Source organism: Ovis aries, chromosome 19, assembly GCF_016772045.2.
Source record: "Ovis aries strain OAR_USU_Benz2616 breed Rambouillet chromosome 19, ARS-UI_Ramb_v3.0, whole genome shotgun sequence".
Taxonomy (NCBI): Eukaryota; Metazoa; Chordata; class Mammalia; order Artiodactyla; family Bovidae; genus Ovis; species Ovis aries.
This window is the reverse complement of record NC_056072.1, coordinates 43,115,544-43,138,888: the sequence shown is the minus strand read 5'-3', so window position 1 is coordinate 43,138,888 and position 23,345 is coordinate 43,115,544. Positions and strand designations below refer to the sequence as shown.

Below are 23,345 nucleotides of genomic sequence, written 5' to 3'. Positions count from 1 at the left end.
GTTGCGGTGTGCAAACTCTTGGTTGCGGCTTGCAAACTCTTAGCTGTGGCCTGCAAACTCTTAGTTGAGGCTTACAGACTCTTAGCTGTGGCCTATGGCATCTAGTTCCCTGACCAGGGAGCATGGAGTCTTAGCCACTGGACCACCAGGGAAGTCCCATGTTTGCAGTTTTTATTCAGTTGAAATTATACATCCAAAACAAAAGGTAAGGGTCATCAAACTGTTCTTTTGACTCTTCTGTGGCATTTGGAAACCTAAACTCCTCAGAATATTCATTCTTTCAAATCTTTTTACAGAGTCTGAAACCCAGTAGTTCTGGAAATAGAGTGAGAGCTTTCTGTGGTGAACATTGTGCTTTAAATTGACATTCAGGGCTTGATCTGATTATTTTAATATATCAAGGAAGAGCAGAATATAGATCTTAAAAATAAGAGATGCGAAAATGTGACATCAGACTTGCAGGATGCAGCTAAAGCAGCGCTCACAAGGAAATTTATAGGCTGAAATACAAATACTAGAAAAGAAGAAAGGCTAAACATTAAATAATTTAAGCTTCTATCTTAAAAAGCTAGAAAAAAAGTAAATCAAACCTAGGGGGGAGAAAACAGAAGGAAAAGGACAATGAGAGCAGAAATCAATGAAGCAGAAAAAAAGGTATACATTTGTCATGTTGCTTGTTCTGGTCTCTCATATTCACCAAGAACTCTGAGCTTAGTGAGGTTCCCAGAGGAGTCAGTCACGACAATCACGACAGATGTGACTGGGGACAGAGGAGGAAGCCCCAGACCTGGGATAAGGATGCCAGATTATTAGCCCTGGGTGAGAACAGATGGTTTCCTCCTGAGATAAGGATCCCAGATTATTAGCCCTATTAGGTGCAGGAATAGTTACCTCCTGGGGTGAACTGAGCTTCATGTCCAGAAGCCCCTGCATGGCACCCTCAGTGGAGCCAGCCAGGAAGGGGCATGTGCGGGGCATCCCCCTGGAAGGAGAGTGGGCAAGGTCTTCAGGACACAGCTCCTGCCTCCTCTGTCACTGGAAAGCACCAGTGGGCCCCACGCCCCCTGCAGCAGAAGCATGGAGTCCTGACTACTGGACTGCCAGGGAGGTCCCTGGAGAGTTCTTCTGTTTGCTTATTTACTGATGTCTTTTGGCTGTGCTGGGTCTTCGTTGCTGTGAGCGGGCTTTCTCTAGCTGCGTGAGTGGGGGCTACTCTAGTTGCGGTGCGTGGGCTTCTTGCGGAAGCTGCTCTTGTTGCACATTTGCACAGGCTCTAAAGCACAGGCTCAGGAGTTGTGGCACATCAGTATTGGTGCCCCACAGCATGAGGAATCTTCCTGGACCAGGGACTGAACCCATGTCCCCTGCAGCGGCAGGCAGATTCTTAACCACTTGATCACCAGGGAAGTCCCATGAGAGCTGTTTTTGATAGACCTGCAAAATGGATTTTTGAGCTTCTCTCTTGACCCTGTAATTGTGGTCATATGGTGCTAGGAAAACTCAAAAGCAGAAAAGCATGTCTCTCTCTTGAGCCCCACTTCCTGCCTTTGTGATTAGGAAGAGCCTGCAGGTTCCTGTGGAGTGTCTATTGATGGGTCCTTTGGAGCATCTTTAATGACAGTCTTGGAAAGAAGAAAGGGGTCATTTATCACAGCCCTGCCTGAAAGACTTCTGGAAGCTTCTGAAACAACAGTGGAAAACCCCAGGAATCACACATGGGCTCTTGCCTGACTGCCTGGAGCCAGGTTGTTAGGACTGCTGAGGATGGACCCTCCAGGCAGACGTTGAAGAAGCTGCTGCTGCTGCTGCTAAGTCGCTTCAGTCGTGTCCGACTCTGTGCGACCCCATAGGTGGCAGCCCACCAGGCTCCCCCATCCCTGGGATTCTCCAGGCAAGAACACTGGAGTGGGTTGCCATTTCCTTCTCTAATGCATGAAAGTGAAAAGTGAAAGTGAAGTCGCTCAGTCGTGCCCGACTCCATGGACTGCAGCCTACCAGGCTCCTCCATCCATGGGATTTTCCAGGCAAGAGTACTGGAGTGGGTTGCCATTGCCTTCTCCGTGAAGAGGCTGAGGGTCCAGCAATGTATAGAGCTCAATCCACCATTAGTCTGGGCTCCTTGTTCTGGACAGAAGTGACACCAGGAGTGACTGGTGCAAGACACTGGATGGGCTGCCTGCCAGAGTAAGTCTTATCTTCTATTTGAGCCCCTGAGTTCCTCCTCCTTCCCAGGGAAGCTTACTTGTTGCTTTGTCCAAAATTACTGGGAGATTGCAATGTGTACCAGGCTAGGCTGAATCTTGTAAATTACACGACTGAATCAGGTGAGCGTGCCAGGTGCTACTCTGTGTTTTCCATGCATCACCTTGTCAGACTCTCCCGTAGCCCTATAAGAGACGAGGGGACACTGCCTATTTTACAGCCAAGGAGACCAAGGCTTGGAAGGGTAAAGTGCCTTGCCCAAGGTCACACAGATAACAAGTAAAGGGAAGCCTCTTGGTTTGTGACTGAAGGTGACTTGCAAAAGCGGTGCTTTCACCAGTTCAGACAGCAGCGCTATTGCTTAATTTCCAGGAGACCCTGGAGCCCTGTTGGCTCACCTGGACCAGGCCATTGTGTGGCTTCTTCAGCCGCAGATCACTGAGGCCACACCTTGGGCCCCTGCTGAGGAAGGTGACCTGCCTGTTTATTCAGATAAGTTTGGGATCTGCCATTGCTGAGCCGCCTGTGAGGCTGGAAACAAGCTCACCTGGATTCCAGGATCATGTTGCTAAAGGGCACATCAAGGTGCCTGCCCTCCTCATTCTAGCCTCTTAATAACTGGAACTTGTGTTCTTCAGTCTCTGCAGGGCTCATTTACCTTGCTGGTACCCTCATCCCTCCTCTACACTCTGGAGATAATCGGGGTTGTTTGTCCAAGCAGATTTCTGGGATAGGGGAGGGATGTTTCTGGTTGCCGCAGAGGTCAGGCCACTGCTCTTGACTGGTGATCATCTGATGAGCCCAAGGACTAGACCCCACACTGGTTGTAACTGGAAGGCTGGTCACTGGGGTTCCTGAAACATCACCTGTCCCTTCACCACCACACAATCAGAAAATCACGCACCCTCTAGCCTCCACCCCAAATGTTGCCTTTAAAAACTTCCCTTGGAGCCGTGGGAGACTTTGGGTCTTCTGAGCATGAGCACCCTCCTCCTTGCTTGGCCTTTCCGTAAACCCTTCTCTGTTCCACACTCTGACCTTTCAGTGTGTGTGGCTTCACTGTGCATCAGGCACACCAACTAGGGTTGATGACAGTACTGAAGCAAGTCTTGTATTAAAAGCAGTAGTTTATTGGGTCTATTTCAGAAATGTTTGCTAAAATCCTCTTTGGCCAGGTTTGGGACCATTTTTAAAGGGTCTCTTGGACTCTGTTTCCCAAGCTTTTCTGTCTCTCTCTCTTCCCCACCCCTTGTCCCATCTCTTTTTCATTGTTTATCTCATATCTGTCTGCTCCATCACTCACACAGACACTCTCTTAACAGCTGGAAACCTGACTCTTCGGATTCTTCGTCTTTCCAATCTTCCAAGGTCATTCCTTGAACCATACAGACTAGGACTTTCCCATCAGCCACTTCTCCCTCCCCCACTCTCATCCCTCCCAAGGTGGATGATGTTCCTACAGCCTCTCCATTCCCTGAAAGGAGGTTAAAAAAGAGCAGTGGGGGTGGTCACAGATGGGGCAGTGGGAAAGTCCTCAAATTACCTGCCGTGGTCTGGGCCAGAGGGCAGCCCTGCTGGGGCTGCTGTCCTGCTGTCTCCAGCTTCCCTGGGACCCAGCGTGGCTGCTGTCTGGGCTGGAAACCATCATCAGGCTGTGGGCCTGGGGTTGCCAGTGCCTGTGATAGGATGAGGGTCTCATGGGTGGGGGGAGGGAAGGATGTCCTTTGAACAACAGGACAGCCCTGTCTGTCGGCTCCTGGAGGAATCTTTCTTTCCCTGGTTTCTGGATCTTAGGTCTCTAAGCCCTCAAGACAATGACCAGGAACCTCAGGGCACACCTAGACGTCTCCCAAGCTCCAGTAAGGATGAGAGGAGAAGAGATTCTTAGCGGCAGAAAGTGGCAGGAGGGACTTCTCTGGCAGTCCAGTGGTTAAGACTCCACTGCAGGGGGTGAGAGTTTGATCCCTGGTTGGGGGACTAAGACCCTAACATGCCAAGTGATGCTGCCAAAAAAGAAAAAAAAAGTAGCACAAAGATGACAATCCCAGTGACCCAAGTCAAAGCTGACTGGGATTAATTAACTCGCTAGAGGGCAACTATGAGTGTCAGACTGCAGTCCCCCACCACACCTCACAGAACCAGATGTGATACTGAATTCTGAAATTTTCAGATTTTACAGAGGTATTATTATGTGCACCATACATTGTGCAACACGCCCAGTGAGGTCCGGGGCTGCCTTCTGTGGTCTAATGCAGTCATATTTCTGCTGTATGCTCTGTGCATATCCACAGCAAATGGGACAAAAGCTATAAAAAGCTTCACCTCATTTCAGATTAAGCATTATGCCAAATGAAGAAAGATTTGGTTTCCAGATTTTCCTTGGATTCCAGGGTTGCAGTTAAGGGACAGTGAACCTGCCTTCCCTGTCTCCTCTCTCCTGCTTTGGGGACTGGGGGTGGGAGGTGACATCTTGAGGAAAATCTGTTCTTCCAAGTTGGAAGGAGGGGCATGCAGATGGCTATGTTCCAAGGCTCCCTCTGGTGACCATAAGGGGCAAGTCCTGAGTTTTATTTAACAGGTTTTAACAGTAAAACACAAGCTGGAATCAAGATTGCTGGGAGAAATATCAATAACCTCAGATAGGCAGATGACACCACCCTTATGGCAGAAAGTGAAGAGGGACTAAAAAGCCTCTTGATGAAAGTGAAAGAGGAGAGTGAAAAGTTGGCTTAAAGCTCAACATTCAGAAAACGAAGATCATGGCATCCGGTCCCATCACTCCATGGGAAATAGATGGAGAAACAGTGGAAACAGTGTCAGACTTTATTTTTGGGGGCTCCAAAATCACTGCAGATGATGACTGCAGCCATGAAATTAAAAGACGCTTACTTCTTGGAAGGAAAGCTATGACCAACCTAGATAGCATATTCAAAAGCAGAGACATTACTTTGCCAACTAAGGTCCTTCTAGTCAAGGCTATGGTTTTCCCTGTGGTCATGTATGGATGTGAGAGTTGGACTGTGAAGAAGGCTGAGTGCTGAAGAATTGATGCTTTTGAACTGTGGTGTTGGAGAAGACTCTTGAGAGTCCCTTGGACTGCAAGGAGATCCAACCAGTTCATTCTGAAGGAGATCAACCCTGGGATTTCTTTGGAAGGAATGATGCTAAAGCTGAAACTCCAGTACTTTGGCCACCTCATGTGAAGAGTTGACTCACTGGAAAAGACTTTGATGCTGAGAGGGATTGGGGACAGGAGAAGAAGGGGTCGACCGAGGATGAGATGGCTGGATGGCATCACTGACTCGATGGACATGAATCTGAGTGAACTCCGGGAGTTGGTGTTGGACAGGGAGGCCTGGCGTGCTGCGATTCATGGGGTCGCAAAGAGTCGGACACGACTGAGCGACTGAACTAAACTGAACTGAACAGTATTATCAGAGAAGGCAATGGCACCCCACTCCAGTACTCTTGCCTGGAAAATCCCATGGATGGAGGAGCCTGGTGGGCTGCAGTCCATGGGGTCGCAAAGAGTCAGACACGACCGAGCGACTTCACTTTCACTTTTCACTTTCATGCATTGGAGAAGGAAATGGCAACCCACTCCAGCATTCTTGTCTGTAGAATCCCAGGGACCGGGGAGCCTGGTGGGCTGCCGTCTGTGGTGTCGCACAGAGTCGGACACAACTGCAGTGACTTAGCAGCAGCAACAATATTATAAAAATGATGCCTTGTCAGTTTAAAATAAACAAACTGGATGCTAAAACATTGTGAGCATCTCCTACACCTTCTACACAGCCCCACCCTTCTTCCATCAGTCCACTTGGAACCCTTCTAGAGATCATACTTATGTATATATGTATCTATGTATACACATAGATATATATATGTAACTGGCCAAGGCCAGTAGGAACCCAAGTTTGGCTGCTTGCTGCTTGAAAAGTCAATACTCAAAGATGAGTGTTGGTGAAAAAAATTGCTTTATTCAGGCACTTTTGCATGGTGCCTGGCACAAAGTAAGCCCTTGATTACTATTACCTAGGATGGACTATGTCTGAGACCATCTCCTAGTTGTGGGTTAGAGGAAAAAGGTTTTAAAGGGGAGTTTCAGGAGTGCACAAGCAAGGGGCTACATGCAGAACAGCACAGTCAGTTCTAGTAATTATCTCCAGACTGATTGTGCAGCGGTGTGGTCAGCATCAGCTTGATGGTTTTATGTGTAATCAATCAGTAACTCTACTCTAAGGCTGGGCTCTTTCCATCTCCTTAAGGCCAGCCCCTGGAATTCTCAAGTGAGCAAGATGAATTCTCTTCTACTTACACATGGAAGGGTTTCTGTACACAAGAAGGGCTCACAGGGTTCTGCTTGGTTTCACTCTTTTTTTTTTTTTTTTTTTTTTGCTGCTCTTCAATCCTGAGGGGAACAGGGGCAGGACAAGAAAGGGAATAAAGTTTTGGATCGAGAGACTAATCATAAACTTGTCAAGGGAACTCATTTTAGGGGTACTTGGTAGGAGTTGAGAGCTGGGCACCGGATGGCAGTGGTGGAGCCCACACTGACAAGGCCCCAGCCTCACGGGCTTTACATTCAAGTTTTGGCAGCCTGAGGCCCTCTCCTCTAAATACCCCTGACAAATTGGTGATAATATGGTGCAGTGTGGAGAGAACTGCCTAGAGTCAGATGTACTTACAACTGTGTGCTCTTGATCTTAGCCTGTTGTGCCTCAGTTTCCATCTCTGTAAAATGGATCATAATAATAGTGTCCTTAGGACTGTGTGAGAGTTCAATGAGATAATGTAGTTTTTTGCATAGTGCCTGGCCACAAAGTAAGCACTTGATTAATATTAGCTATTATTATTGAGAATACACATGGTATGTTTCGTGAGTACAGGGGCCATATCATCTTGTTCCCAGTACCTATCACATAATAGGGGCTCAGCAAGTACTTATTCAGTTGACGAATAGATGATACTTGGTTTACATTTGGAAACAGAACTATCTGGGTTTTTTATGTTAACCCAGACAGAATACCTACTATGGGCTGGGAGCCACAAGAGACACCGAGAAAGGGTCTTGCCCTTGGTGAGTGCTTTACATAGGAAATGCTCACCAGAAGAGATGCCAGATACAAATTTTTTTGAACGAATGAAGGCGTGAGTGAGTGAATGACTGCGAAACAAGCTCCTGGGCAGAGTCCCTTACCCCGCGCAGACATCTGCACACAAGGCTTTCTGCAGAATGGGCACTAGAGGGCACTAAGCATGGCGAGTCTCAGATTCAGAGTTACTCCTGGGTCCTTAGGAGAACTCCGCGCGGTGGCGTCACATCCGCTCTCTATGTCACGCATCCGGGGGCGGGGCAGAGGAGCCAAACGTAAACTCCCCGGAGTTTCCCCAGGCCGCGGGCTGCGCGGTAGCTCCACGTCTTGGTGGATTCTTGCAGTGAATAAGAGTCCGGGAGGCGTCGGACTAGTCCGACGGAGAGCGGGTAGGCGGAAGCCCACAGCGGGGCGACTGTTTTCCGGGAGTGGGCTCAGTTGGCCGCACTGGTGACGTATGGACGTGCGCGCCAGGGGAGCGTGCGTAAGGTGGAGGGACGGCGGGCAGCGAGGAGCGGCCTGGGGTATCTCCCGCTCCGGCCGCGGACGCCACGGGCTAAGGCGAGGCTGGACCGCGGACCATTCCGGGCTTCGCTGCAACGCGGTCTCAGACGCACGGGACAGCTGAGAGGACTGAGCGAGATCCCGTGTGCAGAGCGCATGCGCCTGGGCTCTGGCGGGAGCGAAATCAGTGGCGGCAGTCAGAAAAAGTTAAAAACGACTTCACCTGCCCAACAGTAGGGAATCGAGAGCTTTTTTTTTTTTTTTTTAAATCATTGATTTCGTCTCCAAATCATATATTGAATGCGACTTATTGCTTTAGGTTTTTGGGAAACAACAGAACACGACAGAAAACCCCGTTTCTTTTGAAGCGTATGTTCTAGTAGGGCTGGGGAGGGAAATTCAAATAAAGAACAAATGAACTTGACAGTTAATGTTGGAGGGTGGTGAATGCCTTGAGAAAAAAGTAGAGCAGGGACACGGGGCGGTGACAAGAGAAAAATGCCACTGGAACTGATCGGGGGCTGAAATTGAACAAAGTCATGAAAGAGACCGGGGAGTGAGCCACGTGGCTATCTGGAGGAAGATTATTTCTATTATGTGGAAAAGCTAGGAAAGACGTCCAGAGACCGGAGGGAAAAAGCTGGAGCTGGGGAGGCTGCATGGTGGAAGGAACTGAGCAGGGGAGAGTGGTAAGACACGCGGTCAAGGCGTTGGAAGTAGCGGATATCGATCAGGTTGGACCTTCAGGGCTGTAAAGACTTTGGCCTTACTCTCAAAGGGGAGCCTTTGCAAGCTTCGAGCAGAGGAATGATGTGGCCTGATTAGTTTTTAATAGAGTCACCCAGGCTGCTGTAGAGACGAGACTGGGCGAGGGAAGCAGGGACACTTGTTACTGATAAGTCAGGTTATGAGTATCCCTGGAGCTACCAAAAAGGCTGACTTGAGAGATGGCGATGACAGCCACCATGGAAGTGCTCACATTTTCCCGGTGAGCCTGGTGAATGAGCCAGGCTGCAGGGAGAGCTCAGCCATCCTCTCCTTTACTCTCAGGACAACCTGCAGAGGGCAGTGCTGTCAGTGACGCTGTGGCTCAGGCCTGTCAGAGGCCAGTCAGAAGTGACTGCTCAATAAACACCTGCTCCTTAAGTGTTTTGTGGGTTTTTGTTTTTTGTTTTTTGTTTTTTGTTTTTTTTTTGTAAAACAAACATAACATAAAATTTACCATTTTAAAATGTACAGTTTGTTGGCGTTAAGTACATTTATATTGTTGTACAGCTAGCACCAGTATCCATTTCCAGAATACTGTGTAAGTCTTTGTTGTTATTGGCATCCTCAGCCCCAGCCCCCATCTCACTCATCTGCCTCAGGCAGCCAACTCTTCTAAAGTACTCAGTAACACTTCAAAAATAACTGTTGTGTGCTGGGCAGTAAGTGGAATGATTGAGAGTCCTGTTCTCCTTGCCCTTTTAGTTAGGGGAGACTCTGGTGGTGGGGAAAGAAGTAGTAGGTACAGTCTGAAATCAGAGATACTCTTGAATATATAGGGCTCACACTACTACTAATTGATCAGTTGTGTATTTTAGTAAGTGTTGGTTGAATATTCTGTGCCAGGCTCAGTTAATATTCATGATTGTTGAATGGATGGTTGGGTGTAGCTGCTTGACCCCGACTTCTTTTCTCTTGCGGTCATCTGGAAGTGGTTGGAACTGGGCCCAGAGATGTGTTTGTAAATGCTGGTTTATAGTTATGTGACTTTGAAAAAGTCCCTTTCCGTGGTTGGGGCTCAGTTTCCTGGTCCCTTTAGTGGGGGGAGCAGATATTAAATAAATAGACAATATTAAAAGACTCCATAACAATAGAACTTAAAACAGGGTGTCAGAGGAGACCTCCTTGAAGAGATGATATTCCTGAAAGAGGTGAACTTTAAGTTAAAATGTGAAGGCTGAGTAGGAGTGGTCCAGAGAGAGTAAGGTGGGAGTGGAGACAAGGACAGGGATTCTATACAGGGGGAACAGTGTGTTCTGAGTACTTGAAAGTCCCATATCTGTTAGAAATGGCTTGAGTGTCCATTCCAGACATTCCTCTTCAGACCTTTGCTGTTGAAGCTCAGTCTTTCAGGAGGCTGCCAGATAACCCTGTGCAGGCCTGGCCTCCAGACAGAGAACAGGCAGGTCCAGCGCTGAGGGAGTCCAGCAGAGGTGCCACCCCTCATTCTCCTCCTCATGTTCTTTGTTGACTGAGAGTAAAGAAGAAGAGGTCCCAGATTGTACTCCTGGGTGCTTTTCTCTTTATTATTTGCATTAAGAGGCATCATGCCTGGGTGGTCTTGAGGGGACTCAGCAGCAGTTAGAATCTCTTTGTGCCTTTGGGCAGGTAGTAGCCATCATTGCCAGCGCTCAATGTTCTCATCTCAAAAATGGGGATACTAATAGCATTTACCTGCTGGCATCATTTTGAAGATGTGACCTAAAGTATGTGAAGTATTTAGCACAGAGCTGGGTACTTAGTAAGGGAAAATGTTTGCTGGGATTTAAATAAGAATACAGTGGTCTGGCATATGTAAAATATAGAAACTTCCTTTGTGTCTGTATGAGTAACATCAGCTTGACCAGAATTAGATGAGTTATTATACTAGGAGTTCTTTTAAAAAATCAGATGGCTCAAATTCTCTTTAGAAAAAAAAGTGAAAAATAGCTTACATCTTTGTAATTTTTAGCCTTCGTGACTCAAGGTAGATGTGATCAGCACTGGAAAAAGATGCCAGCCCCAGCTACCACATATGAAAGAATTGTTTACAAAAATCCCTCTGAGTACCACTACATGAAAGTCCGCCTGTAAGTTCTGTCTCTTAAGTTTCTTATTTTTTTTTAATTGAAGTTTAGTTGATTTACTTGTTTTATTTTGATTACTTTTTTATGAATCTGAGTAGTATGAAATTTAACACAGTACATTAAAAATTTTTTTCTTACAGAGAATTTCAGGATGGTGGTGTTGGACTGAATGCTGCGCAATTCAAACAGCTGCTTATTTCAGCCCTGAAGGAGCTGTTTGGTGAGGTATGGAGTCACTTGGTAGTTTGAACACCACTAAGATTTTGTAGGGGCTTCCCAGGTGACGCTAGTGGTAAGGAACCCACCTGCCAATGCAGGAGACGTAAGAGATGCAGGTTTGATCCCTGGGTCGGGAAGATCTCCTGGGGCAGGGCATGGCAACTCACTCCAGTCTTCTTGCCTGGAGAATCCCATGGACAGAGGAGCCTGGCGGGCTGCAGTCCATAAGGTCGCACAGAATTGGACACGGCTGGAACGATTTAGCATGAAGATTTTGTAAGCCATACTGAAAGGACATTTTTCCAAAAATTATTTTAAAACCACATTTGAAACTGCAGAAGCAGAGTTTTAGAAGTGATGAGTTTTGAGTAGGTTTTTTCTAATATGGCTTTTAGTTGACAAGAAACTTGTGAAGCAAACGGTTTAGTGTAGTGCTACTCAAACTGTGGTGTGGACTGGCAACCTGCAAACTGATTTTTTTATTTTTTCTTGCCCACTGTGAGGATTAGTGGCTTGTACCAGAATGTCAGTCAGCACACCATTTCCTTTACTGAGAGTCTTCAGTGAGAAAATCTGACCTGAGCTGAACACTGTGTCCATTGATATTGTCAATTTCCACTCTGGTGCGGCTCCTTCTCACGGACCAGCACTTGTGAGTAGTACTGTTTTAGCATTCACTTGAAAACAAATAGAGTTTTGAAGAGAAAACAAAGACAGGTGATTCTCAGGAAATTATTTCCTGGTACATATGTTTTATTAGATTAAAATCTGTCACGCAGTCATCAAAATTAAAAACTTTTACTCTGCAACAGACTTGGTTCAGAGGCTGAAAAAACAAATTACAGACTGGGGGGAATATATTTGCAAACCACATAAGGACTGATATCTGGAATATATAAAGATCTCTTAAAACTCAATAGTAAAAAAAAAAAACAAAACAGTCTGATTAGAAAATTGGCCGAAGTGGACATTTCCTGGAGGCCTAGTGGTTAGGATTGACACTTTCACTGCAGAGGCCAGGATTCACTCTCTGGGGAACCATCCCACATGCCACGTGGCTTGGTACAGCCAGAATACAAAAGCCAATCCCCAAAAGTGATATGTTGAGTGATTCCATTTATCTAATGCTCCCGAAATACTGTAATTATCATACATAACGACATAGTCTGGAGACAGATGAGCGTTTGCATGGCTTGAGGGCCGAGGACGAGTTGAAAGAGAGCCTTGTAATGGTATAGCTCTTTATCTTGATTACGGTACTGGTTACCTTAAGCAATCTATATGACGTTGTTGCATAGAACTACACATATGCACGTGTAAACGAATATGAGTGTATGTATCACTGGCAAAGTCAGAATAAGCTCTGATTTATTAATTTTGGTTTTCTGGTGTTGATGTTATACTATAGTTATGCAAGATGCTGACAGTGTGGGAGGCTGAGTGAAGGGTGCATGGAACCTTCCTGTACATTTCTTTGCAATGTAATATGACTTTAGTTTTTCAAAGTAAAAGGTGTGAGGGAAAAAAAATCCATGCACCTTCTACATGTCAAGTATGAAACCTGATTGCTGGGGATGTAGCTGTAAACAAACAGGCATAGCTTCTGCCTCACGGGCGATCAGTGTTGGTTATGTTAGTAGGAAACCATGCTGAACAATTAATGGCAAGAGTGGAGAGTATTATGAAAGGAGTGGTGGGTCCTATGTGTGAAAGAGCCTAGCAAGCTACTGAACTTAATCTTGGGCATCAGGGAAGGGACAGTTTAAACAAAGACTTGAGAAAAGTGAAGAGGTCTTAGCAGCATGGAAAGGTATAGCAAGAATGATCCAGGCAGAGGGAGCTGTAAAAAGGCAGGCCTTGTAGTCCAACACCATTAAATAAAACAGATATTTTGGAGAAGAAAAGCAATTAGAGTTCAAGAGTAAGGATGATACTCATCTGCTAATGGCATCATTCTCTACTTAGGTCGATGCTGCCTTACCTCTGGACGTTCTAACCTATGAAGAGAAGACCCTGTCAGCCATCCTGAGGATATGCAGTAGGTATGACTGACGGCGGAACCCTTCTAGTGTAACAGAGCAGAGACTGATGGTAGATAACAGCAGAAGTGCTCCCTTCCGAGAATGAGGAGAGTTTTGTCCTTGTGAACTCCAAGCAGCTTTTGGAAGTTTAAATGGGGGAAAATGTGAACACTTACCCACCAGGAATTTGCAGTCCAGAGAGCCAGACTTGGGATTTACTTACCGTTGTAGTGTTTCCCAGTTGATAGTCACGGTTGCAGACTCAGAAGTGGGAATTTTACAAACATGCCTGATTGAGGTTCATTCTGTCTTCTGCCTTGACATGGTATGCTTTTGTTTGTAAAGTTTTCCTATTTAAATCAGGTTTCTGGTAGAAACTACTTTCTGGCCCATCACAGAAAGAAGTATGAGATGCTGCAGGGATGAATCTTTACTGATGCTTTCTTGATCTTTCTGTAGTGGTCTTGTCAAATTGTGGAGCTCTCTGACCCTGTTAGGATCCTATAAAGGCAAGAACTGTGCTTTCAGAGTGATTCAGGTAAAAACACCTTCACATACTCCAGTTGAAGCTGAGTAGTAGACCAAATTGCTTTATTAAGATGTGTCCCATTTTTGCTTGCATAAATCTAGTGTGGTTAATGCCATCCAGCTGGGAGGGGGAAACCCAGGGCGTCGGTAGTTATGAAGACATGAGACAGAATGCTTAGATTTTAGGTGTATGGGAGAGGTTTGGGGATAAAACTTGGAACACCTGTGGAAAAGTCTTTTATTGCTTAATGCCTCATGCCTAATGTATTGAAATGTTCTCTCTGAGCTTGTCATGCCCATTTATTTATCTCAGGCTAGCTCTCAAGATGCTCTTTAAAATGCTACTGCCTCGATTTGGCTTATCCTATAAAACAGGGCATATTTCTACACTGTCCTGGATTTCCAGGCAATTTTATCCTGATACTGCCTTAAAATTTTTTTCCCTCTCTTACAGGTTTCTCCATTTCTCCTTGCATTATCTGGCAATAGTAGAGAACTAGTATTGAATTGAGTAGTCTTCAATTTGAGAAAATATTCCTCACTCTCAAAAGTGCTTTTTGTTGCCAGCACAATGTTTGGAAACCGAAGCAGCCCAAAAGCTCCTGTCGATGGGATTTGAGAGTGCTGAAGATGTTCCCAGTAATGTCCAGCCATCGCCTTTGGTGGGGTAGGCTTCACAGGAGAATCTGCCTGAGCCAAGCAGTGCTGAACAGGCAACCCTTAGAGCACATGCACCTCAGAGTTGGAGACCGGGCTGAACTCAGGAGAGCCTTCACACAGAGGGACGTGGCCACCTTCTCAGAATTAACAGGGGACATCAATCCTTTGCACTTAGATGAAGATTTTGCAAAACACACCAGATTTGGAAAGACAATTGTCCATGGAGTTTTGATCAATGGACTTATTTCAGCTCTCCTCGGTACTAAAATGCCAGGGCCAGGCTGTGTGTTTCTTTCCCAGGAAATTACCTTTCCAGCCCCTTTATATGTTGGGGAAGTTGTTTTAGCTTCTGCAGAAGTGAAAAAGCTGAAGCGGTTCATTGCCATTATCGCAGTATCATGTTCCGTACTAGAAAGTAAAAAGACTGTTATGGAAGGGTGGGTTAAAGTTATGGTCCCAGAAGCTCCCAAATCCCGAAATATGTCTTCAGAGGTACAAGTTCAGACATCAGTGTTGTTATTGAAAGCCTCTGGGGAAAACAGGGATGGCTCTTCTTCAGCAAGGACAGGCTCATAAACCTGTACTAGGGGAAGGGAGCAGATAGAGAGATGTTCCAGTGTCCACTTAGGCTTCACTCCGGCTTAAGTATATTTATCATCTATCTAGGTTTTCAACACTGAAAAACGTAGGCAATTCCCTGGTGGTCCAGTGGTAGGACTCTAGGCTTTCACTGCCAGGGGCGTGGATCCAATCCCTTGTCAGGAAAGTAGGATCCCACAAGCCGTGTGGCACAGCATGCAGATGCGTGCACAAACACGAGTGAACAGGGGAGATCAGAGGCGATTCTAAGGTTGCACATTGTTAACCAGGCTCCCATAAGGTGTCATTAAAAAAGAAAAAAAACCTGAAAAAAGTGTTAGGAAAGTTATCATTTAGCTTAATGTTCTACTTTTAGAATTTCAAACCTAATTAGATTTGCATTCAGATAACACAAACCTACCTATATCTGTGCAGATAAGAATTTACTAAAGTCACTGAGTTTATAAGTAGCAAGCATTTAATTATTAAAGGCAATGATGGAAGATAGGTCATCTTTGAACACCTATCTTTTATCAGTAAATATTGTTAGATCCTGTTCTTCAGCAGTTTCTGAATCAGAGTTTATTATAATTTGTTACTGTTTACACCAAGATGGTGATTTATTGATCCTTCTTTCAGTGTCACTTGCCCTTCAGATGGTTTTCCTGTCACTGGGGGAGGGCTTATGTGCATCTTTGGACTCAGTTCTGTAAGCTCTCTTGGTTTCATCTATAAAGCAGTGATAACGACTCCATACAGGAGTGCTGGAGATGACAGATACAAATAGGTAAGCACGAGGCCCAGCCTCTAAACAAGTAGCAACTGCTGTTGCCATTCTCATCTGTGAGCAAGGTTACAGGTTTCCTGAGCTTGGAGCTATCTGGCCAAAAATTAAAGAACAGGTGAATCTTTCAGGATGTCAGCCAGTCTCTATTGGTTTTCTAAACCTGGAATAGATCTTGAGTGCAGAGTTTCTATTTTAGCAATCCAGGTGATTTTCTTTCTCCCTTGAAAATATTTTGGGGAGTCCCCACCCATTATATAAATAATACATGCTTTTATTAAAATAATTATAAGATAAAAAGATTGAGGGGACACTGGTGGCCAAGTTCTTGAGCATTGAGGGGTGTTAGGAAACGTGCCTGATTTGTTGTTATTGGTCATCCTGTACACAGCCAGCACTATTAAGACAAGAATCTATGGTAGAACATACAGGTAGTCTATCTGTGTTCTGTGGCTTTAGATGGTGGCTCAGACCACAGCTGGTTGCTTTGATCAGGAAGATAAGATCAAATTAATTGGCTGCATCCACCCACATTTTCTGGGAAAAATTTTCCTGCTGCTGGGTCAGTAACTAGATTTTTGTTGTTGTTGTTTACGTCAACTACTACTACTATTAAGTCGCTTCAGTCGTATCCGACTCTGTGCGACCCCACAGACAGCAGCCCATCAGGCTCCCCTGTCCCTGGGATTCTCCAGGCAAGAACAGTGGAGTGGGTTGCCATTTCCTTCTCCAGTGCATGAAAGTGAAAAGAAAGTGAAGTTGCTCAGTCGTGTCTGACTCAGCGACCCCACGGACTGCAGCCCACCAGGCTCCTCTGTCCATGGGATTTTCCAGGCAAGAGTACTGGAGTGGGGTGCCATTGCCTTCTCCGTGTTTACATCAAGGGGATCCTTAAAACAGACTACCGGAAAGAATTGTTCTCATCACTAGAGGGCAGTGTTGTGTATAAATGAGTAGTTCAATACTGTACCATACTCCAGTTTGTGTTGGTAGTGTGGAAAATACAAAATCAGGGCGCAGAGCAAGGATGCCATTATCATGAGTTTCAGAAGGGGAAGCTTATACGGGTTCAGGTTCACCTGAAGAACGTGTATGTATAGGTGAAACACGGTACATGCAGATAATTGGATGTGACACTGGAAAACAAAACGGAGAATTTGAGTCACAAAATAAACACTTGATGCTGAGACCATCTATCCTGCAGAATTCATTCTCTGGGATTTAATGGCAATCCTGAGGGATGGGTCTGCAAGTGGAGTGTGGTGTGATCGTTGATACTATAAGTTACCATTCTTTCAATGATAAGCCAGGTTTCTACAGTAATTCTAATCCTTTAAACAGTTTTATGAAGTTACTGTTCCGTTTTATGGGCTCTGTGACTTGCCCAGGGTTGTCAGCTAGTATGCAGTGGAGCTGGGATCCGCATGGGCCTGCCTGGCTCCAGAACATTTCTTTTTTCCATTACCCTGTGGGTCTTAAAATGTTCCCATATTGGAACGCTATCAGTTTCTATAATAGTATCTTATGTTGCATTTGTATTTGGAACTACCATCGTACATAATTTTTTTTCTATTTAAAATATTCTAGATCCTATTCCCTGTTACAGTTTTAATGTTTTCCTCGCTGTTACTTGATGGCTTCTACCAAAACCTATTGCATGTACTTTTTCTAAGTTGATATTCAGTGAGTGTCTTCAGAGCAGAATTACTGAAAGAGTTATTCTAAAGATGAAACTGTGCAAGTCAGGTGTGGTGGGGCCTTGCGTATATGAGATCTGATGGATAGCTGATTAATAGTGTGTAACTTAAAGTAGCTTCTCAGTAGGAATGTTTCCTTTTTTTTTTTAATTATCCATAGATGTCATGGTCTTTGATCTTTATAAACTGAAGAAAGATGGAACAGAGAAGTAGGCAAGGATTTAGGGAAACTCTATAAATGATGACTTATTATTTTTACGCTGAGCCAAGATTCTCAGACCACTTATGCTTTGTTAAAGCTGACTATAACACAAACTAGCTGGCTGGCTTTTTCATTTTGAGCTCTCTACAAGTTGCCAGAAAGAGTGACTCTTCTGATGAAAGCACGAGTGCCTCTTATATAGGAAATCCTCTTCCAAGTAATTGAGAAGTGGCCTTGACCGTCCAGGGTCACAAAGAGAAGTGAGTACAAGAGTACTGGCTGCAAGAGCAGGGCAGACCGTCCGAGGGCTTTCCATGTAGGGGCATTATAAGACTGCAGTTATAGGATGTTTGATCGCCACAGAAATATATACCCATCGTAAGCAATTTCAGCCTAATGTACTGGAAAATTGCTTAACAGATTTTTGTATTTGATTAGAAACATTGCCATACTGGTGAAATGCCACTCATTTCTTTTTCTGAGCAGTGAATCTTAAGTAGCAACAGGGAGAAAGCCTCCCCATAGCCACCATTCATCTTGCATATTCAGCTAGAAAAAGAAAGAACAGCTAAAGGCCCATTGGTACCTCTTAGGTAACCACAGGTTTTCATTTTGTGCTGAATTATTAGACATTTTTCTTTTTATGTTCTTAGAGCATGATTAAGAGACCAATTTACTCCCAAAGAAAATTGCTACTAAATTACATCTATTAAGTTTTTATATTAAAACATACTCTACCAAAGGTTGACAGTCGCTGAGCAGCTGTGCCACTCTGAATGCGTCATGTGCTGGCATAATTTATTAACTGACTCTATGCAAGTGCCGTGAAATTACTCTGGGGCTGCATTTGAGTATCTCCAGGGTCCCGGATGTTTCACTCCCTTTGTCCTTGGCTTTTCTTCCTATGGATTGCACACAGAGACCAGAATTCTCAACATCTTCAGAGAAATTTTGGTTTGCAGAAAAATCATAAAAAAAAACCAAGACGAATGTGGACACTACATAAATAGAACAGATTTAATAGAAGGCTCCACAAACAGTCGATTTCTAGGCCACAGTCAATTTCTTGGGTGGCCCTTAGTGAGGCCACAGTTCACATGACCTTATAAACCATGAGCAAAATTCCTCTGTGATGTAATGAAAAATTCCAGTATGTAAGGGAAGTAAGAATGATCACAAGTGACTTGAATTTTTTTTTTTAATCCAGATCATGAATATTTAAAGAAAGAAAATAATTCTGAGTGGGGAGGTGATGCTGCTTGGGAAGCACTAAGTTTTTCACTAGGTTCTATGAGTTGATTTGTAGAACAGTTGCCAGGTCTGGAAGCATCCTCACTAAAACTCATTATTTTCAGTCAGTCTGGCCAAATGTCAAGCTGTTAAACAACCTGTGGACTATCTAAACATTTGGCAGCATACAAGAATATAAATCTTTCTTTATTTTCCCTTGCAGCCCTGAGTAGTTACGTATATGGCAACAGAAGAACTGCATATCTCATGTGCTTTACCCAGTATGAGACTGGAAGCAAAGTAGATTGGATTCAGATCAGCTCTGGACTAGGGAGTTTCTCCACATTCACCGTGAGCCACTTCAAAAGCCAAATGGCTTTTCAGACTCTCATAGCCTAGTCTCCAAAAGATCCAGGGATCCAGTTAAGTCTAGGCTGTTTAGGGCACTGATTTGGGTAGATGAGATTATAAGGCTGTCTATAGTATTTTATTCTCAGAGGCTTCAGGCAAGAATTCCTCAAGAACAGGAAAGCCTAGATTGAGAGTTAGTCCGTGGCTTCATTCCACCAAATACCTGATTTCTCACTTTCAGTTTCATTTCCTTAGTAAGGAAGAGGACAGGCTGTCATTTGATGACCTTTGCAACTCAGTTGTATAATATTGTTATGTTTTTTCCTAAACATACAAGTAAAATATTTTTAAAGACATTCTGAAAAGTGCAGAAAAACAAAATAGCATCATGATTCTGTTTGCTAAAGACCCTCAGCTAATATTTTGGTGGGCTTCCTTCTGATGTTTTTCCTATGAACATTTTAAAATCTTGAAGTCATAAAATGCATATATTGGGGTTTTTTTTCCTACTTTTTTTGGTAAAATATTTATGATTGTATCACGATTTGTCTGGTCTTCTATTAGATATATACCTTTGAGTGCTATGTATTTGCATTGATCTCTGAGTATTTCCTTAGGATAATCTCCTACAGGTGGGATTACTGGGTAAGGACATTTCGATGTGTGTTGTCAAATCCCAGCTGCTAGTGCCAGACCTCTTACATGATTAAGTACTCAGTAAATAATTGTTGAGTGCATAAATGCCCCAATTTATAATGCCCTAGCAGTATGCAAGAAGAGCCTTGTCTCCGGTCAGCCCACATAATATGAGTAATGATTAAAGCCGAATTTTGGTTTCTGTGAATCTGGTAATGAAATAACATATTTGCCTTAAGAAACAGAAGTAAAAAGTGAACCCTCCCTAAGTGATACATAGGTTTAATAGACTGCTGCTTTATTATCTCCGCGTTACAGTTGGGGAGCTGGGGCTCAGAGGGGTTGGGTAACTAATTCAAGGTCACACAACTGGTAATTCCAGCTCGCTCTCTTGTCCTGGGATGCTGCCTTGGGAGACAGCACTGTGGGTGGGTCAGAATTATGGCTTTGGGATCAGGCACATTGGGGCAGATTTGGGTCTGAGTTGATTGACGTGCTCTGGCTCTAGGTTTTGAGGTTCTTGGAGCCAGTACAGTGGGATGCAGCACCCCAAGTCTGAGGTTGAAAGTTTGAAGGCCTTGTGTGTTGAACTTAGAACTGGGCCAGAGGGTAGAGACCGGGAGTTCTGGACCAATGCCCAGGTTTTAGGGGCTCCAGTTCAAAGAGCTTTGGGTCTGAGTGTGCTGGAGTCTTAGGGCTTCAATTCTGAGGGCCCACCTCAGGTTTTTGAGTCTGAAGAGCCAAGTTCAAGAGTTCCCCACAAAATCTGAATCTGAGGGGCTTGTAGAAAGTTTGTTGGTCTGCAAGGCACAGCATGAGAGTCCCATCCTGAAGGCCCTTTTTTCTGGGTCTTAGCGTTCTTTGGCCTGGGAGACCTGATGGGAAAGGGTCAGTTGTAAGTCAGGGTATACAGTTTTGAGGGCCTAACATGAGAAACCCCATCAAGGAAATGTTTGGGCCTGAGCGTTCCGGGAGCCTAGAGCCCAAGACGTCCTGTCTTCGGCTCTGAGGACCTCTGGGGGTGAGTGCTTAGGGTGAACTGTCCTGAGGTCTGAGGCGAGTGCTGAGAGTACCGAGCTCGCCGTGCGGCTACGTGGAGCTTGGAGGCGCAGATCCAGGACAGCTGTGACTGCGACGGTTTGGCCCTAGGACCCCGCGGGAGGTGGCAGCGCGAAAGGGTTGCCTGTGCCGACAGCCAAGGCGGCGGGGGCAGGTCGGCGCTAGGACCCCGCGGGCTCGGCGGGCGGCGGCGGCGGCGCGTGGGGCGGCGCGTGTTGACAGCGGCGGCGGCGGCAGAGCCCGGCGGGCGGCAGGAGTCGGCGCCCCGGGTTCCTGCCCCTGGACCGGAGGCGGTGGCGAACCGGCGTCCCGGGATGGCCTTCATGGAGAAGCCGCCGGCCGGCAAGGTGCTGCTGGACGACACGGTGCCGCTGACAGCGGCCATCGAGGCGAGCCAGAGCCTGCAGTCTCACACGGTGCGCGGCCCGCCGGTCGGGGCGGGCGGCGCGGGGCGGCCCCGGGCCTGGAGAGGGCTGCGGGCGGCCGGGCAGGGTCGCCCGGGAGGGGCCCGGGGCAGGGGCCGGCGGTCCGGGCCGAGAGGGCTCGGGCGTGGCGTCGCTTCTGGGCCAGGGTCCCCAGGGCCCAGGCGGCAGCCGAAGTCCTCAGGGGACAAGGGTGGTAACCGCAGCCCCTTGGACCGAGGGAGTGGGAGGGGCTCGGCGGTGCCCTGGGAAGGGACTCCGAGTCGGGGGAGGTGAGGGACCCCCGGGCCGGCTGAGGAAAGGGACCACTCAGGACCCTCTCCATTTCTCCTCTTTGGGGCGGCTGAGTTTCCCTCCTTTCAGCTGGGCATCCGAGTGGCGGGGATGAGGGTGTGCCGGGCCAAATGGAAGGATGACTTCATGGAGCCTACTTGTTGGGATGGCAGAGTGGCCGGTGTCTGAAGCCCTCTTTCCAGGTCAGCTGCTTGCCTGGGGCACGGGGAGATGGTGAGGGAGGCAGTTTGGGCTCCTGCCGAGGCAGGTGTTTGAAATTGCTCCTTCCCTCCTCTAACTTGCTCTTTAGCAGGCAGTGGTAGCATTCAATTGAGTTTAAAACCCACTGGAGTAGCATAAAGGAGTAATAGGTCCTCATAGTAAACACAGACAGAGTTCATTTCTGTTACATAGTGTCTTTTATGGGTCTTTAAAACCGTGGTGGTTTTCATGTGCCTGTACCTCTTTTTTTTTTGAAAAGCATACTGTGCATCATAATTTACCAGCAATAAACCAGTAAAAGAACCAAAAAAACCAGGAGCTGCTAGCCAGTGGGACTTTGTTTGGGAAATAATGAATGGGGAGAGAGAGATTCCTTAGATTGTAATGTTTTGTTGGGTCACCAAATCAGATTCCGGCTCAGAGGCTTGTTTGTTTACCATTGCAGGGTGTTTGGGGTTCATCATCTGGAGCCTAAAGCCCCACAATAGCCTTCTGTTTCTCTTCTTGCTCAAGCTGTTCTGGCGACTTCAAAGACATCTTTTATTCTGTTGTATTAAAGTGGGACTTTTTTTGAACCTCAGTTTCCTCTTCCGACAGTCATGCTTTGTAGGGCTTGGATCGTTCAAAGTGTTCACTTCCAGTTTAGGAAAATGATCATGTATTTTTTTAAAGTGCATTTTATATCACTGTGCATGTCTTTAATTCTGTCCTACAGACTTGTGAGAAGGCACTGTATGGGACAGAATTTGTTAACTCCTCTGTAATTTGTGCTAAGGGAATAGGGGTTAGGAGTTGAAATTTAGGGCTGGGTGTCAAGAATAAATTCTGCTATTTTAATTAGATTATTATTTTAACTTAACTGTTGACCAGTACATCTTATAACCTTTCAGGGAGTGGGGTTGGGTCTTAGGCTTATTTTGTACTGAGAGTCCAGAGAGAGTTGGTTATAAATGCTCACAGACTACTTCTTCCAGAAAGCATTTCATGATGGATGGCCACTGCCCCACTCCCTGTGTTCACCTCCACCTTAACCTTGATCCATTTATTCTGTATTTACTCCTTTAGTTTTCCACTCTACCAGGCTGTGAGAGGAGGGACGATTATTGTTCATTTTTGGGCCCCCAGTTCCAGGCATCGGATAGGATTTCATGTGTCTGTTGAATGAATAAATGAATGAATTGTAACAGTCCTTCGTCTTCTTTTCCGTTTGTGTTAAACAGTAGTGATAAAACATTGGAACAGCATGACATCTGAGGCTCTGCATTAAGGGGTCAGTGCTTCAGCAAAGTGGTGAAAGATGTCGTAGGATTCTGTTTTTATTGCAGAGGTTTTCTTTAAGAAATAAAATAATTTAGGGTAGAGAACAGGAGTTCCTATAATGATGACTGAACACCAAAGACAGTGACTCACAGGAGACACATAGAGGCAGATGTGGCAGAGTAAAAAAAAAAAAAATGCAGCATTGTCTTGCGTAATTTTTGACTGTTCAGTGTTCTTGTCATTTTAGCTGTAAAATATGAGACTGAAAAATATTGCATCAGCCCTGAACTTTACTGAGAAAATCCTATGCCGATGCAAACTTTTGGGACTAGTAGACTCTTAAGGGTAAGTCCCTTTAAAACAGGAACTGTTGGAAATTGTTTTGAAAAGCAGTAGTTGTTAAAAGTGGTATACAGAAGAAAAAGCGATTGTTTTCTGTTGGGAAGTTGGAAGGTGGTTTTCTTTCTGGCTTGTTAGCTGAAGGGAGATGGTATCCGCAAAGTCAGAGGATCATCCTCCCTTTCAAATGCCAAATCTCTGTGAAGTTGCTCCTTGACTGTATATAGGAC

General features: G+C 45.5%; 3 protein-coding genes across 18 annotated transcripts in view; all 3 read left to right on the top strand.

Annotated features, from left to right (window-relative positions):
- The first annotated feature begins 7,538 nt into the window (after positions 1-7,538).
- On the top strand, positions 7,539-19,442 carry RPP14 (ribonuclease P/MRP subunit p14). Of its 4 annotated transcripts, XM_042236013.1 has the most exons (7): positions 7,781-8,035; positions 8,122-8,171; positions 10,519-10,636; positions 10,774-10,858; positions 12,818-12,894; positions 13,333-13,411; positions 13,856-16,618. In XM_042236013.1, exons 1-7 carry the CDS (start codon positions 7,959-7,961, stop codon positions 13,910-13,912), a joined length of 543 nt encoding a protein of 180 aa, XP_042091947.1. In that variant the 5' UTR covers positions 7,781-7,958; the 3' UTR covers positions 13,913-16,618. The 4 variants fall into 4 exon arrangements, with proteins under 4 accessions (XP_027814044.2, XP_042091947.1, XP_042091948.1 ...); XM_027958243.3 differs by lacking the exons at positions 7,781-8,035; positions 8,122-8,171 and adding an exon at positions 7,539-7,687 and having other exon boundaries at positions 13,856-19,442; XM_042236014.1 differs by lacking the exon at positions 8,122-8,171.
- Positions 14,032-16,618, top strand: HTD2 (hydroxyacyl-thioester dehydratase type 2). Its single transcript, XM_042236016.1, has one exon. The coding sequence runs from the start codon at positions 14,032-14,034 to the stop codon at positions 14,635-14,637; it is 606 nt and encodes a 201-aa protein (XP_042091950.1). The 3' UTR covers positions 14,638-16,618.
- Positions 19,443-20,834: 1,392 nt separating the features above from the next.
- The window catches only part of PXK (PX domain containing serine/threonine kinase like), an 86,281-nt gene continuing 83,770 nt past the window's right edge, over positions 20,835-23,345 (top strand). For 12 of the 13 annotated variants that reach the window (XM_042236000.1, XM_015102348.3, XM_015102347.3 and 9 more), the window contains exon 1: positions 20,835-21,015. In XM_042236000.1, the coding sequence (XP_042091934.1) occupies positions 20,914-21,015 (102 nt within the window). In that variant the 5' untranslated portion in view covers positions 20,835-20,913. Of the gene's footprint in view, positions 21,016-21,384; positions 21,498-23,345 lie in introns of all 13 variants that reach the window. The other variant, XM_042236004.1, reaches the window with a different exon arrangement.

What these genes read in the sequence shown, in the direction of transcription:
- RPP14 (XM_042236013.1), top strand. Translation starts at nt 7,959, where the DNA reads ATGCGCCTGGGCTCTGGCGGGAGCGAAATCAGTGGCGGCAGTCAGAAA. An exon ending in CACTACATGAAAGTCCGCCT is followed by an intron (nt 10,637 to 10,773) that starts GTAAGTTCTGTC and finishes TTTTTCTTACAG; the next exon opens with AGAATTTCAGGATGGTGGTG. An exon ending in ATCCTGAGGATATGCAGTAG is followed by an intron (nt 12,895 to 13,332) that starts GTATGACTGACG and finishes ATCTTTCTGTAG; the next exon opens with TGGTCTTGTCAAATTGTGGA.
- HTD2 (XM_042236016.1), top strand. Translation starts at nt 14,032, where the DNA reads ATGTTCCCAGTAATGTCCAGCCATCGCCTTTGGTGGGGTAGGCTTCAC.